Source organism: Glycine soja, chromosome 19 (genome assembly GCF_004193775.1).
Source record: "Glycine soja cultivar W05 chromosome 19, ASM419377v2, whole genome shotgun sequence".
Lineage (NCBI taxonomy): Eukaryota > Viridiplantae > Streptophyta > Magnoliopsida > Fabales > Fabaceae > Glycine > Glycine soja.
In genome coordinates, this window is record NC_041020.1 from 21334408 (window position 1) to 21348956 (window position 14549).

The following is a 14549-nucleotide window of genomic DNA, read 5'->3' on the forward strand; positions in this document are numbered from 1 at the left end:
CTCTAGGCTTATCAAACCTCATTGTTTGTGGCGCCTTTTTGATTTTCTATCTTCCACGTTTTTGTTCGTGTTTGCACTTTTGGCATTCTTAAGTTTGCGCCTTCAGTTAGAATTTTATCAGGTTCGTTCTGCATGTATTATGAGTCTATTTTTAGTGTTTCTTGACCCTAAATTGCAGTTTAGAGTGTCATCTTTCTTCTCGTTTTGGAATCACTCAAATTCGAGTTCTGTAGATCGAGATTCGAACGAAATTAAAAACTCGTATGGGTTGTTGCTCCTGGTGCACGAATTCCATCCTAAAAGATCCGTTTTGAACCAAGAACGTGCTATTCCCATCATTTTGTACCAGAGCTCAGTTCTAGGGTTGGAATTGAGTTACCTTTTTCTCCATTCTCTTAATCAATTCTGGTCACACCTTAGGCCTGACACAACCCTAATTTATGTTTGCTAAAATTCGGATTGTGCAATTTGGTTGCTTGCTATCTTCAATTTCTTGTTCTATTCATACTCTGCTGCATACTTGTTCTTGGTGTTGATTTCTGTTGAGTGTTAAACATGAGCTTGTCTTGTGGGGAATGATAATCTAGGACTCAGTGGCTGCAACTTAAAAGTTTGATTGCAAGGTTACAAATTACATTACTAGAAGCAGTTTGTGTTATAAAAAAAAATTGCATAACTTGTGGTTGTTGTTTATTAAATTCAGTACAAAGAGTACAACAGCTGTAGTCATTAAATTTCCTTGCACCCCACTTGTTTGATAAAATTCCTAAGTGTCAAGTGTCTTCTCTAATCCTTGTTTTTCCATATATTTTGTTATTGTTTGTTGGTAGTGAAATTGTTCTTTGCTACTTCCCTTTCATTGGTGTTCAAAATTTTGTGTCAAGCCTTGTGATTGTTACTCTTGAAAGTGATTCTTGATCATAGATTGTTGATTCTTGTAAGAACCTTAAGTTAGAGAACCAGTGGAAAAAGGCTAGAGAGTACATTTGTTGAAAAGCCTAATTGTGTGAAACACTTTGGTGAGGTCTTCTTACTTCATATTCTGTTCATGGCTGAGAGAGAGGGACCTTCATCCCCTACTAGAGATCATAGGATGTTGTTAGATGCCTTAACTCAAAGGATGAACCAATTTTTGAGGGAGCATACAGAGGAAATTTATGAGAGGCTTGAGAGTTTAGAAAACCAAAATCTGAATAGGGAGAATGACCAACATGGAGATAGGGATAGACATGAAAGGCATGAAGGGAGAAGAAGGAGAGGGAATGAGGAAGAACTAAGAGGAAACTGAGAGGAGGGAGGAAGAGTTACCATTCCACCATTTAGGGGTAAAAGTGATCTTGAAGCCTATATTGAGTGGGAGTTGAAGGTAGAACAAATTTTCTCTTGTCACACCCTAACTGAAGAGAGGAAGATCAAGCTAGCTACCTTGGAATTCACTGACTATGCCTTCGTTTGGTGGGATCAATTCCAAATGGAGAGAAGGAGGTATATAGAGCCTATGTTGGAGACTTGGGAGGAGTTGAAAAGAGTGTTGAGAAGGAGGTATGTTCCATCTCACTACCATAGAGAGTTTCCCAATAAGATTCAAAGAATGACCCAAGGGAGTAAGAGTGTATATGAGTTCTACAAAGACCTTGAAATAGCCCTGATTCAAGCCAATGTTGAGGAGGATAGGGAGGAAATAATGGGCTGAATGGAGATATAAGGGATGTGGTGGAGCTGCAAAATTATGTAGAGATAGAGGATACAGTCCATCATGCTATGAAAATGGAGCAGCAATTAAAGAGAAAAAGTGTGAGGAAGAGTTCATCTAATTTTGATAACTTTAGGTGGAAGGAGGGGTTTAAGAAAGAGGGAACTTCATCTAATAGGACCCTAAGGGCTACACCACAGTCCACCCAAAATCGGGGAAAGGAAGTGGCCAACAATTCTCGGTCTAGAGACATAAAGTGCTTTAAGTGTTTAGGTAGAGGACACATAGCTTCTGAATGTCCCACTAAGAAAGTTATGATATTAAAAGATGATGGGGAAATCACAAGTGAGAGTTCTCCTTCTGAACCATCAAGTGAAGAAGAGAGAGCGTTAGAAGAGGAGATCCCTGAAGGAGACTTGTTCATTGTGAGGAGGATTTTAGGAGGGATAGCCAAGAAGAGTGAGGAAAGCCAAAGAGAAAACATATTCCATACTACGTGTCTTATCCAAGGGAGGGTGTGCTCTTTGATCATAGATGGAGGGAGTTGCACAAATGTGGTTAGTGCTAGGTTGGTGAAGAAAATGAACTTAGAGACTAAACCCCATCCTAGACCTTATAAGCTACAATGGCTTAGTGAGGAAGGTGAATTGAGGGTGGATAAGCAAGTGGAGATTCAGTTTTCTATTGGGAAGTATAAGGACAAAACTCTGTGTGATGTGGTTCCTATGGAAGCTAGCCATGTGCTTCTTGGGAGACCATGGCAGTTTGATCGGAAAGCTCACCATGATGGTCACAAAAATAAATACATTTTTTATCATGACAACCGCAAGGTTACCTTGGTTTCATTATCTCTAAAAGAGGTTTCTGATAATCAGAGTATCATGAGAGAGAAAAGAGAGCAAGAGAGAAAAGAAAATGAAAAAGAGAAAAAAGAAAGAAAGAAAGAGACCCATAAGATAAAGAAAAAGAGAAAAGAGAAAAAAGAAAAAGTGGAGAAAAGAAAGTGAGAAAGAATGGATTATTTGTGAAAAGTAGAGAGGTGAGAAGAGCTTTAATGGCAAGGAAGTCTATGTATATACTTTATAATAAGGAGATTGTTGTCCTTGATTCTGACCTCGAACCTCCTAGTGTTGTTAAATCTATTTTGCAGGAATTTCAGGATGTGTTTCCAGAGGAGATACCACAAGGACACCCACCATTAAGGGGTATTGAACACCAAATTCATTTGGTTGCAGGAGCTGTGTTGCCTAATAGGCCAGCATATAGGAGTAATCCTCAGGAGACCCAGGAGATCCAAAAGCAAGTCACTAATTTGATGACTAAAGTTTGGGTAGAGGAAAGCTTGAGCCCATGTGTTGTTCCTATCATATTGGTGCTGAAGAAGGAAGGAAGTTGGAGGATGTGCTCAGAATGTAGAGTTGTCAACAACATCACCATTAAGTATAGGCATCCCATTCCCAGGTTAGATGATCTTCTTGATGAATTGTATGGATCATGCTACTTCTCTAAGATAGATTTGAAAAGTGCATATAATCATATTAGGATTAGAGAAGGTGATGAATGGAAAACAGCTTTTAAAACCAAGTATGGCTTATATGAGTGGAAGGTAATGCCATTTGGTCTAACAAATGCCCCTAGTACTCTCATGAGGTTAATGAATCATGTTTTGAGAGAGTTCTTAGGAAAATTTGTGGTTGTGTACTTTGATGAAATTCTTGTGTATAGCAAAAATTTGGATGAGCATTTACAACATTTGAAATATGTTTTGCTTGTGCTTCAAAAACAAAGGTTGTATGCTAATTTGGAAAAGTGCACTTTTATAAAGATCATGATGTGTTCTTAGGATTTGTGGTTAACTCTAGGGGAGTGCATGTAGATAAAGAGAAAATAAAAGCAATCCAAGAGTGGCCAATTCCTAAGAATGTGAGTGAAGTGAGAAGTTTCCATGGCTTAGCTAGTTTCTATAGGAGGCTTGTGAAGGACTTTAGTACTATTGTTGCACCTCTTAATTAGCTAGTTAAGAAACATGCGGGATTTAAATGGGGAGAGGAACAAGAGAAAGCATTTTCTGTCCTGAAAGAGAAATTAACACATGCACCCATACTTGCTTTGCCTAACTTTGCTAAATCCTTTGAACTTGAATGCGATGCATCTGGGGTGGGAATAAGAGTTGTCTTAATGCAAGAGGGGCACCCAATTGCTTATTTTAGTGAGAAACTAAATGGGGCTGCCCTTAACTACCCCACATATGACAAGGAGTTGTATGCATTAGTTAGAGCTTTGCAAACATGGCAACATTATCTTCTGCCTAAAGAATTTGTAATTCATAGTGACCATGAATCTTTAAAGTATTTGAAAGGGCAGGGTAAGTTGAACAAGAGACATGCCAAGTGGGTGGAGTTTCTTGAGCAATTTTCGTATATGATCAAGCACAAGAGAGGTAAGTCCAATGTGGTTGTTGATGCTTTGTCATGCAGGTATGCTTTACTATCTACTCTTGAAGCTAAGTTTCTAGGTTTTGAGTGCCTTGAGGAATTATATGAACATGATGCTGATTTTTCACATATTTACCAAACATGTTCTCCTAATGCATCTAATGGGTTTTTAAACATTATGGTTATTTGGTTAAGGATAAAAGACTTTGTGTGCCTAAGAGTTCCATCAGGGAAGTTCTTGTTAAAGAAGCTCATGAGGGGGGGTTAATGGGGCATTTTGGAGTGCAAAAGACAAATGATACCTTGCATGAGCATTTTTACTGGCCTCACATGAAATCTGATGTGCATTCATTGTGTGATAAGTGTCTTGTTTGCAAAAAGGCTAAATCTAAAGTCAAGCCACATGGTTTGTATACTCCATTACCTATTCCTGAACATCCTTGGATTGATATTTCTATGGACTTTGTTTTAGGTTTGCCTCGGTCCAAGGGAGGAAAAGACTCAATTTTTGTGGTAGTTGATAGGTTTTCTAAGATGGCCCATTTTATACCTTGCAAGAAGGTGGATGATGCTTGCCATTTTGCTGATTTATTTTTCAAGGAAGTAGTAAGATTCATGGGTTACCCCGGAGCATTGTACGTGACTGTGACTCTAAATTTCTTAGCCATTTTTGGAGGACTTTGTGGGGGAAAATAAGTACTAAGCTATTGTTTTCAACTACATGCCATCCTCAAACTGATGGACAAATCAAGGTGGTCAACATAACTCTTTCTACTCTTCTTAGGGCTGTTATTAAGAAAAATATTAAGACTTGGGAAAAGTGTTTACCACAAGTGGAATTTGCTTATAATAGGGTTGTGCATAGTACTACTCAATTGTCACCTTTTGAAATTGTTTATGGTTTTAACCCTTTAACTCCTTTGGATTTGTTGCCTTTACCTAAAATTTCACAATTTAAAAATAAGTCTGGGCAGGTTAAAGTAGAATATGTCAAGAAGATGCATGAGAAAGTCAAGTCCCAAATTGAGAAAAAAATGGAAGGGTATGCAAAATATGCAAACAAAGGAAGGAAAAACGTAACATTTGAACCAGGTGATTGGGTTTGGGTACATTTCAAGAAAGAGTGGTTCCCTTCCCAAAGGAACTCCAAGCTCATGCCAAGAAGAGATGGTCCATTTCAAGTACTAGCCAAGATCAATTATAACGCCTACAAAATTGATTTGCCAGGAGAATGATGGAAGCTTGCTTGTAGAGCTTCTATGGAGGTTGGATCCTTGAGCTTCAATGAGGTCCTTCAATGGTGATTTTCCACCATGGAGATGCAATGGAAGACAAAGGAGAAGAGGTGAGAGGAGGCTCCATCCACTAGGGAATAAGCCATAGAAGAAGGAGTTTCGCCACCAAGAATGTGCCTTGGATAAGAAGCTTGGAGAGGATGCTTCAATTGAGGAAAAGAAAGAGATAGAGAAATAGAGAGGGGGAGCGTGAAATTGAAGAAAGAAAAGAGGGAGAAAAGTTGAACTTTGAAGGGTGTCTCATAAGTGATGCAATCCTAACCCGCAAGGGCATTGGACAGAAGACTCCAAGTAGATTGGGCCAGAGATCCAAGGGAAGGCCCTAGGGTTCTCATGAGCCTTAGGGTAGATTTCGAGCCCATGGGCTAAGTATGAGCCTGCTTATCTTTGTAAATATCAAAATAGGTTTTTTCTTCGTTTGGGCCTTGTATTTTGGTCATTCAAGTAGTATAGGGTTTTAGCCTTGTATTTCGAGGCATTTTGAGTAGTCTTTGTAGTAGGGACTTTTTTGTATTTTCATGTATTTTGTCATGAGGGTGAGCTTAGCTATTATAGGGGGTGTGTAGGTAAGCTCTAGCTTCTCATCTCAAGGAGGTGAGCTTAGCTATTAGAGAGGTGTGTGTAGCTAAGCTCTAGCTTCTTTAGGAATCTTCTTAAGGAAGCTTATCAAGGAGGTGAGCTTAGTCATGAGAGGGGTGTGTGTAGCTAAGCTCTAGCTTCTCAAGGAAGTTTTCTCAAAGAAGCTTCTCAAGGAAGTTTTCTCAAGAAAGCTTCTCAAGGAAGCTACCTAGTCTATAAATAGAAGCATATGTAACACTTGCCGTAACTTTGATGAAAGAGAGTCTTGTGAGACACAACTCAAAGTTCAACTTCTCTCCTTTTTTTTCTTCCTTCAATTTCATGCTCCCCCCTCTCTCTTTCTCTCCCTCTTTCTTTTCCTCCATTGAAGCATCCTCTCCAAGCTTCTTATCCAAGGCTCATCTTGGTGGTAAAGCTCCTTCTTCCATGGCTTATTCCCTAGTGGATGGTGCCTCCTCTCACCTTTTCTCCTTTGTCTTCTGCTGCATCTCCATGGTGGAAAATCACCATTAAAGGACCTCATTGAAGCTCAAAGATCCAGCCTCCATAGAAGCCCCTCAAGCAAGCTTCCATCAAGTGGTAATCAGAGCACAAGAGCTTCATGTAGGTGCTCCTTAAACCTCCATTAATTTTTTTGCTTTACCTTCTCTTCCATTGTTGTTTCTTCATTTTTCTCCATGTATCTCCTCACATGTCTTGTGATAAATGTTTTTAACATGATTCTTTAGAGTTTCCACCAATTAAACTTGCTATAGAAGCTAGATTTGATTTTCTATGGTTCAAATTTCTTGTTCTTGTTCTTGAACCATGAATTGTGTTGAGTTTAGGTTCCTTTGAGTTTTGTCTTGTTATTTTTTGTGGCTGAGACCTAAACCATAAAATTCTTACAAAAGTATTAAAGTAGAAGAAAACCTCAAAAATCTAGAGTGACTTGTTCACCTATTGTAGTTTTGTCATAGAAGTCATGTCTAGTCATGAAACTTGTCACATAAGATTTCTTATGTTGTGCTGAATTTTATTTTCTTGTTTCTTTGTCTAACTCATTTGTTCATGAGTATATGAAATTCTTTTAGCCTATTATTTAATTTGAGTCAAATCTTTCATGTTAATTAGTCCTTAACATGTTCATGCAAAATTCTTAGAGAGTCTTTGATTGTGAACCTTTTCTTGAACTTTTAGGTTTCCTTATGATTGTGTTTATTGTGAATTTGAGTTTTGGTGATTGAATTGCTGGCTGAAATGTTGATCCTAAGTGAATATTGAACTCCTAAAACTGTGGTAAACAATCCTAGTGAGTTCAACATACATAGGAAGGTTGAAAGTAAGCCCAAGGCAATCAATATACCACGCTTAAAAAAAATCGCTGGTGCTGGCAACTTGGACATACAAAATTGTAAAAATGACTGAGAATTGGTTACTTCGAATTTTGAGCTGACATTTTTACTGAATTTGCTAGACATATGGAAAAAAGTAATAAAAAAAGAACCAAGTGATTTGGATAAAATGAAAAAATACTAAAAATCACACAATTTGGCAGAAAAATCAGGATCCAGGAAAAAAAAGTGAAAGGGAAGTGTGCTTGTTGTTTTGGCTCAATATTTATTCTATAATTGGTGCCTATGTTATACCAATCTTAGTTCCAAAATTTCAATTGAAAATTACTGTGAAAACAAGTGTCAAAGTTAGAGGTTTGTTGAGTCTTTTTTTTATATAATTTTTTTTACTCTACTTTAGAGCCATTCTAAGTTTCTCTTTGAGTCCTAGCTTGCTTCTATGTCCTTTTCATTGCTTTAATTGTTGAGTAATCCTTGAAAAATTGTCTTGTTAAAACTCCATTGTTTTAGCTTTCATTTCATTTTTTTTTTGTCTTTGGTTATTGCTTGTCTTTTTGTTTCCTTGTTTGTGGGTTGCCATATAGGAAATTGGAAGGAGGATTAGTGCCATCCCTTGAAGAATTTGAGTCAAGAAGAAAGGGGTCAACCACCTTAAGAGCTATTGGACTAAGAAGCACTCCAAATTGAGTGAATCACCAAAGAGAGAACAACCACTAAAATTGAGGATCGTTTTGTAATTTTGTAATTTGCAATTTACTTATCTTCATTGTTTTCAAGTTTTGTAACAAAAAGGTCTTTCATTGGAAGTGTGTTGGGAGCCTCCAATAGGTTACCAAACTTCCATTTGTGTGTAATAATTTTAGGCAATTTTTCCTTAGGATAGTGAGTGTTTTGTTGGGAACCTTGAATGTGGTCATCCAAACACTCTTAGGATTCGCCTAGTTTACTTTCATAGCTTATTTCCTTTACCTTCCATTGTCAAACCGCCTAGATAGCTTTCCTTTTACCAATTAGTTTTTTACCTTATCTTTCACACATCTTTTAGTGTTTATTTTGGCTAGTTTCAACCATAGTTTCTTTTACCTTTTGTTTTCAAACCTCCAACAAGAAAGAACCACAACTTAGGAACCAACATGAGTCATCATTCATCTAGTGTTAATGGCGAGTGTACTAGTCATAAAGACCATTTATCTAGAATCTTAGATGAGTTGATTTCCCTCAAGTTATGGAAAGAAAAACAAGAGAGAAAAAAAAGGGAAAAAAAAGAGTGGAAGAAATAAGTCAAGATGAAAGAAAGAAAATAAGAGAGGAAGAAAGAAGAAAAATAATGAAAGAAATGAAAAGAGAAAAATATGCCTCCTATAGTAGTCATAACTCTTGCAAGAGCCTAAGTGAAGAACTTTGTGACTATTATGAAGGAAGGCATAGGTCACATCTTAGACCTCACACCCATAGAAGAGAAAAGGAAAGAAAGCCTCAGGAGGGTAACATTAACCTCCCATACTTCTATGGGAAGGACAATGTAGAGGCTAACTTAGTTTGGGAAATAAGGGTAGAGCAACAACTTAAAAAGAAGTCTACGTCAAAATCTTATGGCTCTCACTCTTATCCAAAGAAAGACCAAGGTCAAGGCATCTTAGGGGTGACCCCTTCTAAGACCAAAGATGATAAGGGGAAGACAATAGAAAAGCAAGCCCCTAAGGCTAGTATGCAAGAGAAAACTAGCTCTATAAAGTGCTTTAAATGTCTTGGAAGAGGACACATTACTGCTCAATGCGCCACCACAAAAATCATGATTATGAGGGGCCAAGACATTTATGGTAGCCAAGATAAGGCTACTAGTTCACCTTCCTCTAGTGAAAGTGTTGAAACAAAAGGGGAAGAATCTAGTGAAGAAATCTACCCCCAAGAAGAAGGACAACCATTAGTGGTTAAAGAGAAGTGTAAGGAGGTAAGTGTCTCCTCTAAGAGGTTAGCTAAGAAGGAAACTCATTTTACAATAAAGACAAACATTAAAGAAACTTTCCCTCTTAGACAACCTCCTCATTTTCTCCTTTGTAAAAAGACACTTGCTAGCATTGCCACACCTCTTGGGCTTGAGTTTATTCCTCAAGTAAAGAAGTTGTTGGATGAGGGTTTGGTTCTCAAGAGCTTAAATCCTTGTGCTTTGTTGGTGCCCAAAATAGGTACCATTAGGCACCAAGTCCCTAAAATAGGTGGTATGATGAATGTTTTGAGTGGTGCAACCCTCTTTTGTAAAATCACTCGTTCACCTAACATCTTTTGAGTGGTGCAACTCATAGTGTATAAAAACTCACACATGCAAGTGTTTTACCCTAATCCCAAACCATAACTACACCATGACTTTATTTTGCACACGATTTCCTATCGAGGGTAGTGTTTTTGGAGAGGAAACTGGGTGTTTCGGTCTTTTCCTCTTTGTTTAAGTGGGACGGGATATGGCCAGTCGAGAATGACTTTGAATGGCAATCCCAAAGGAAGAACCACCAAAAAATGGATTTTCCTTTGCTGGCAGTCATTTACCTTGCCGAAAATTTATCTGGTCTGAAAATCTTCTGTTCTCTTTCTTTCATTGATCGGGAATTACTCTGTCTTCCTCCGATCTTTTCCTTTTTTACTTTCTTCCGATCTTTGATCGAGAATCCTTCTTTTCCTTTCTTTTCATTTTTCCCTTTTCTTTCTTTTCAATTCTTCCTTTTCTTACTTTTCATTTCTCCCTCTTCATTTCTTTCTTTGGGAAACCAGGTTTTAGCATTCATTATTTGCTCTCCCTTGAGGAGATTCCGCTGTCCTTTGCTTCGGGGGAAAGGATGAGGATTCTTTTTATAGGCCAAGGTTCAAAGTAGTCTAAGTTCGTGTCTCAACGGGATCTTTTATCGTGGGAGCCCGATCTTGATATCTGGGGTACAACAAATTCGTGTGTCAAGGTATCGATCTCGGGTTGAACTTCCATATCATTTCCACAAGGCACGCGTAACAATGATGATTCGGAAACAACATGCAAAATTAGTCATGGCCATAGCCAAGTGGGCACTCAAGCATCCCGTTTATGGCATTGTGATACTACGATTGGGAATTTACACAAACAGACCCAACGTTTCCAAATTATGTTCTTTCATCAGTTCCATGAATCCATCCATTCTTATCTCGGTCATTCAGGAAAATAAACTCTTAGCGTCAGTCCCTTATTTCCAAAAGATATGTTTGCTCTCTACGAATGATTTATGTTTCCTAACCATAACATGCCAACCTTCGAGGTCTTTCTTTCTTTTTCCTTTTTGTTTCATTTTTATGTTCAGAAAAAACTATACATCCATTGCCATCTACGAGAAAAACTTTTCTTTGTACACCTACATTCCTATACATGACGAACTTTTTCTGTATACGCATTAGAACTCTTTCTCTTTACGTCAACACGGTCTATATACAAACCCTATTCATGTTCAAAGATTTCTTTTTTTCGTTTTTTCCAACACACACCCGCAGTTTATACAAAAGTTTCTTTATATACACTCGTCGCTCACACCTACAAGAATTTATTTTCACACATTATTTACACACACAAAATCCCTCTATAAACATTTCTCTTACATATAAAAACTCTTTTCTTTTCTTTGTACACATAGACACGACATTTGTTCACAACGATTCTTTCTTATTTTTGGCGTTATCACAATTTTGGTTCATTTTATTTTTTAGGACGACATTCCTAAATGAAAAACTCTACACGGTTCCGGAATTTCAACAAACACTATTGACAATCAACGAAGTAAGCACTAACATAACAGTTCAAATGACATGTATGCACAAAACAAGAGTCAATCAAAACGAAACAAACGTTAGTCCCTCAGTTATACAAAATAAAATGATACGTAATAGATAAAAGAGGAAACATAAAAAGAGAATATGGATCTAGGGATCTCCTGGTCATGTGGCTCCGCTCCCTCCCAAGAAATCAAGTAAATCTGTCATCTCCTCGTCCATGCGGGCCTCATCTACATCGCCGGGAGCCTCTGCGGGCGCCTCCCCTGCCTGGGCCTCAAGCCAATCTCTGGGCCATGCGACCTCTGCCCTGAACTGATCCGGAGTAGGGCATGGAAAAGAAGCAAAACCCTGGCCCTGCAGGCTGAGGCTGAGCTGGTAGAGACAGTCATGGGTCTGCACGTGCGCCCTGTGGTTGGCTGCCTGCTGGCGAACCAAATGTCGTAAATATCGCTCCGTGTCAAATGACCCAGCTGGATCAGCTTGATGAGGTGGCGGCGGTGCGTCTGGGGCCTGCGGGTCACCACCCTGCACCTGTCTAAGCGTGCAATACTTCTCTATGAAAGCCCAGGTGATCAGTGGTCGAATCACCTTACTAGGTGTGACAGGAACCCCGAACGACTGGCAGAGACCCGTGATCAATGCTGGAAAACTCAGGGCCCTGTTAGACTTATCTGGGTCTAGAGGGTGCCTGGTAGGTGGCATACCTGCAAATAAATAAATGGCATCAGCGATCAACTGAGCCACATGGACGCTCATCCGTGTCAGGATGGCATACACCAGCTGACACTTCGGCAGAGGGAGGTCAGAATTATGATCGTTGGGCAGGATGTTGCTGAGCAACAACGTCATCCATGTTTGGGTCAAGATAGTCATGTTGGTGCGCATGATCCGCACCCGTCTCCCGGCAGCGATCCGGGCAAAATCCTGACCTGGTATGCATAGCAGCTGAACAATGGCCTCCTCGTCAAATCCATCGGCCCGGTTCCTCCTCTGACCATATTCGCACTCCTGGCCCTCCTCCAATACTAGCGGGTATCCCAGGAACTGATTGAGGGCGTCTGCATCGAAAGGAATCCACTAGCCTTTTACCCATGACTGGAGGTCCCATACGCCCTCCTCTGTAGGCCAAGCATTGGCGTAAAACTCGAGAACTATATCTGGATCAAACTTGGCCATGAGAGTGACCAGCGACGTCAAACGCCGGCGAGCTATCTCCTCCTAGAAATCTATGTACTCGTCGTCCCTGAGCTGGACGCGTCTCTCTCGGTGGAAGGACCATCCCTTGATGGCTTCGAAATGCTGCTGGTGCTCAGCGCTCCTGAAACGATGGCTATCAAACTCAGGAGCGGCACTAGTCCCTGCGGCCGTGGCTTCCTTCCTAGATCTCTTCGAGGAAAGCTTCCTCAGAGCCATTTCCTGTGAAGACAGGCAGTTGGAAAGTTAGTCTACAAGAAAATGCTTATTTTAACACAAAAATGACATGCTAATCTTTCCGATTTAGAACGAACTCATGCACACATTTAATGTAACACATTTATGAATATGCGTATGTGTAAAATATCCTACTATTTATGTCAACATACAAGGACATTCAACACATTCTAGTTACCACACACATATATACATCTTTGAAAGGAATACACATTTTCGTGCTCAAGGCATTGTGTCAAAATTACACCTATTCACATCCTAAATATTTTGCTATCACAAACTACCTACACATATTTGAAGTACTTAACATACAAATTTTTGTTGTTTCACTCACATTTATTCATATGCACATTGGAAAGCTAATTACGTCATGCACATACTTGCATTTGAAAAGGAAATTCCATGCCATCATATATTCATTTAGGAAGCGTCCTCAGGCCATTTTTTGACATGGGTACATTTTCTAAAAGGCTCCTAATGCTACCTATCCTCAAATACGCATATGTTGAAAGGCATTTTTTTTGCTACTCATTCACACTTTGCAAGGCATTTTATGCCATATATTCACCTAGATACACCATTGAAAGGTGTTTTCCATGCTACCTATATTCACACACATATATACATACCATTGAAAGGTATTTTCCATGCTACCTAGATGCAAAGTATCCCTCATGGGGCAGCCAAATTCTAGTAAAACCCTCTCAAGCATGTCCTAATTTTCATGCCTTTCCACTTTCAAAAACCAAAATTTAGATTCTTAGACATAAGTCATGTTTCCTTGCATTGAAGCTAGGAGCTTGGGTTCCTAAGCTTAGAATTGTATTTGGGCACCCATTTCGAATCCTCTATGTTGTCCCTATGTATATAAAACAGTCCCACAATCCTAATCTTACAAAACCATATTCATATGTCATTGGGGCATTTCACCGAGCACTTGGTGGGCGCATGTCTAGGCATAAATAGCAAGAGAATAGGGGCAATGTGGCATGCCCCATTACTTCAGAATACAACATAGGCCTAAGGCCATCCCCTAAAACCCCTCAACTCAAACAAATCAAGCATGAAAACAACCCAAAACTGCCCCACAAATTTGAGCACATTCTCACAATTTAGAGCACCAAAAGATGAACAAAATGCACCAATGGAAAGCTAAAAAATTCAAGGATTAAATACTTACTTGTTGGAGTAAGTAGGAATAACAAAAATGAAAGCAAAATGCAACCAAAGGTGGCTTGGGGGAGCAAAAACCGCAAGTCTCGTGAGCTCTCTCTTTTTGAATGAGGGGGGGAAGTTTTTGGGTGCAGAAAACATTCCCCTCCCTCGTTTTTATAATTTGGTGCAGGGGTTGCTCGCCCAGGCGAGCTCAGCTCGCCCAGGCGAGCTAACCTACAATTTTTTTTTTAGGGGAAACATAACCATGGCCCCCTATAGGTTAGCATTCACCTACTCGAACCTACTTAAGTTAGATCAGGCATCCATTATTTATTTTAAACAAACGATAGTAATAATTACTGCGAATTTAAAGGATACTGGGCTGCTTTGCAGCGAAGTTTTTCGCTTGTCCAGCGCCGGGAAGGGACGACGATCTGTCGGTCGTGACCCTATCCTCCATTTGCATCCATCCCTAAGTACCTAAAAGTAGGAAACAACAATGCGTGGCAAATCGTGATCGGGTCGTCGTCTTACCTTGGTCGATTTTTGCTGTTAACTTTGTCTCGACTTCTGACTGTGGCCTAAGACGATTCTGCCCCTGTTATCACAAAATATGCATGTGTATGTGCATGCATGAATGTTTTCAATGCAATGATCTTTTTAGTGAAGACTGGTTAGGTTCAGTTTTAATTAAGCGTTTGGGGCACCCCATGAACTAAGCGAAAAAGGATCAGGTTATTACACACTAACACAAGGTTTAAAACCAAAGTGAAGACTGAAGCCTCAACCCATGTTCTCTTCTTTTAAGGAAATGTGACGAGATAATTACAGCGGATGGGAA

At 39.4% G+C, this 14549-nt stretch overlaps 1 protein-coding gene across 1 annotated transcript in view; it reads left to right on the forward strand.

Annotated features, from left to right (window-relative positions):
- The first annotated feature begins 1767 nt into the window (after positions 1-1767).
- Positions 1768-14549, forward strand: part of LOC114398642 — a 66448-nt gene continuing 53666 nt past the window's right edge. Inside the window, exons 1-3 of the mRNA XM_028360820.1 lie at positions 1768-2553; positions 2844-3299; positions 3707-4133. Coding sequence (XP_028216621.1) covers positions 1768-2553; positions 2844-3299; positions 3707-4133 — 1669 coding nt within the window. The remainder of the gene's footprint in view (positions 2554-2843; positions 3300-3706; positions 4134-14549) is intronic.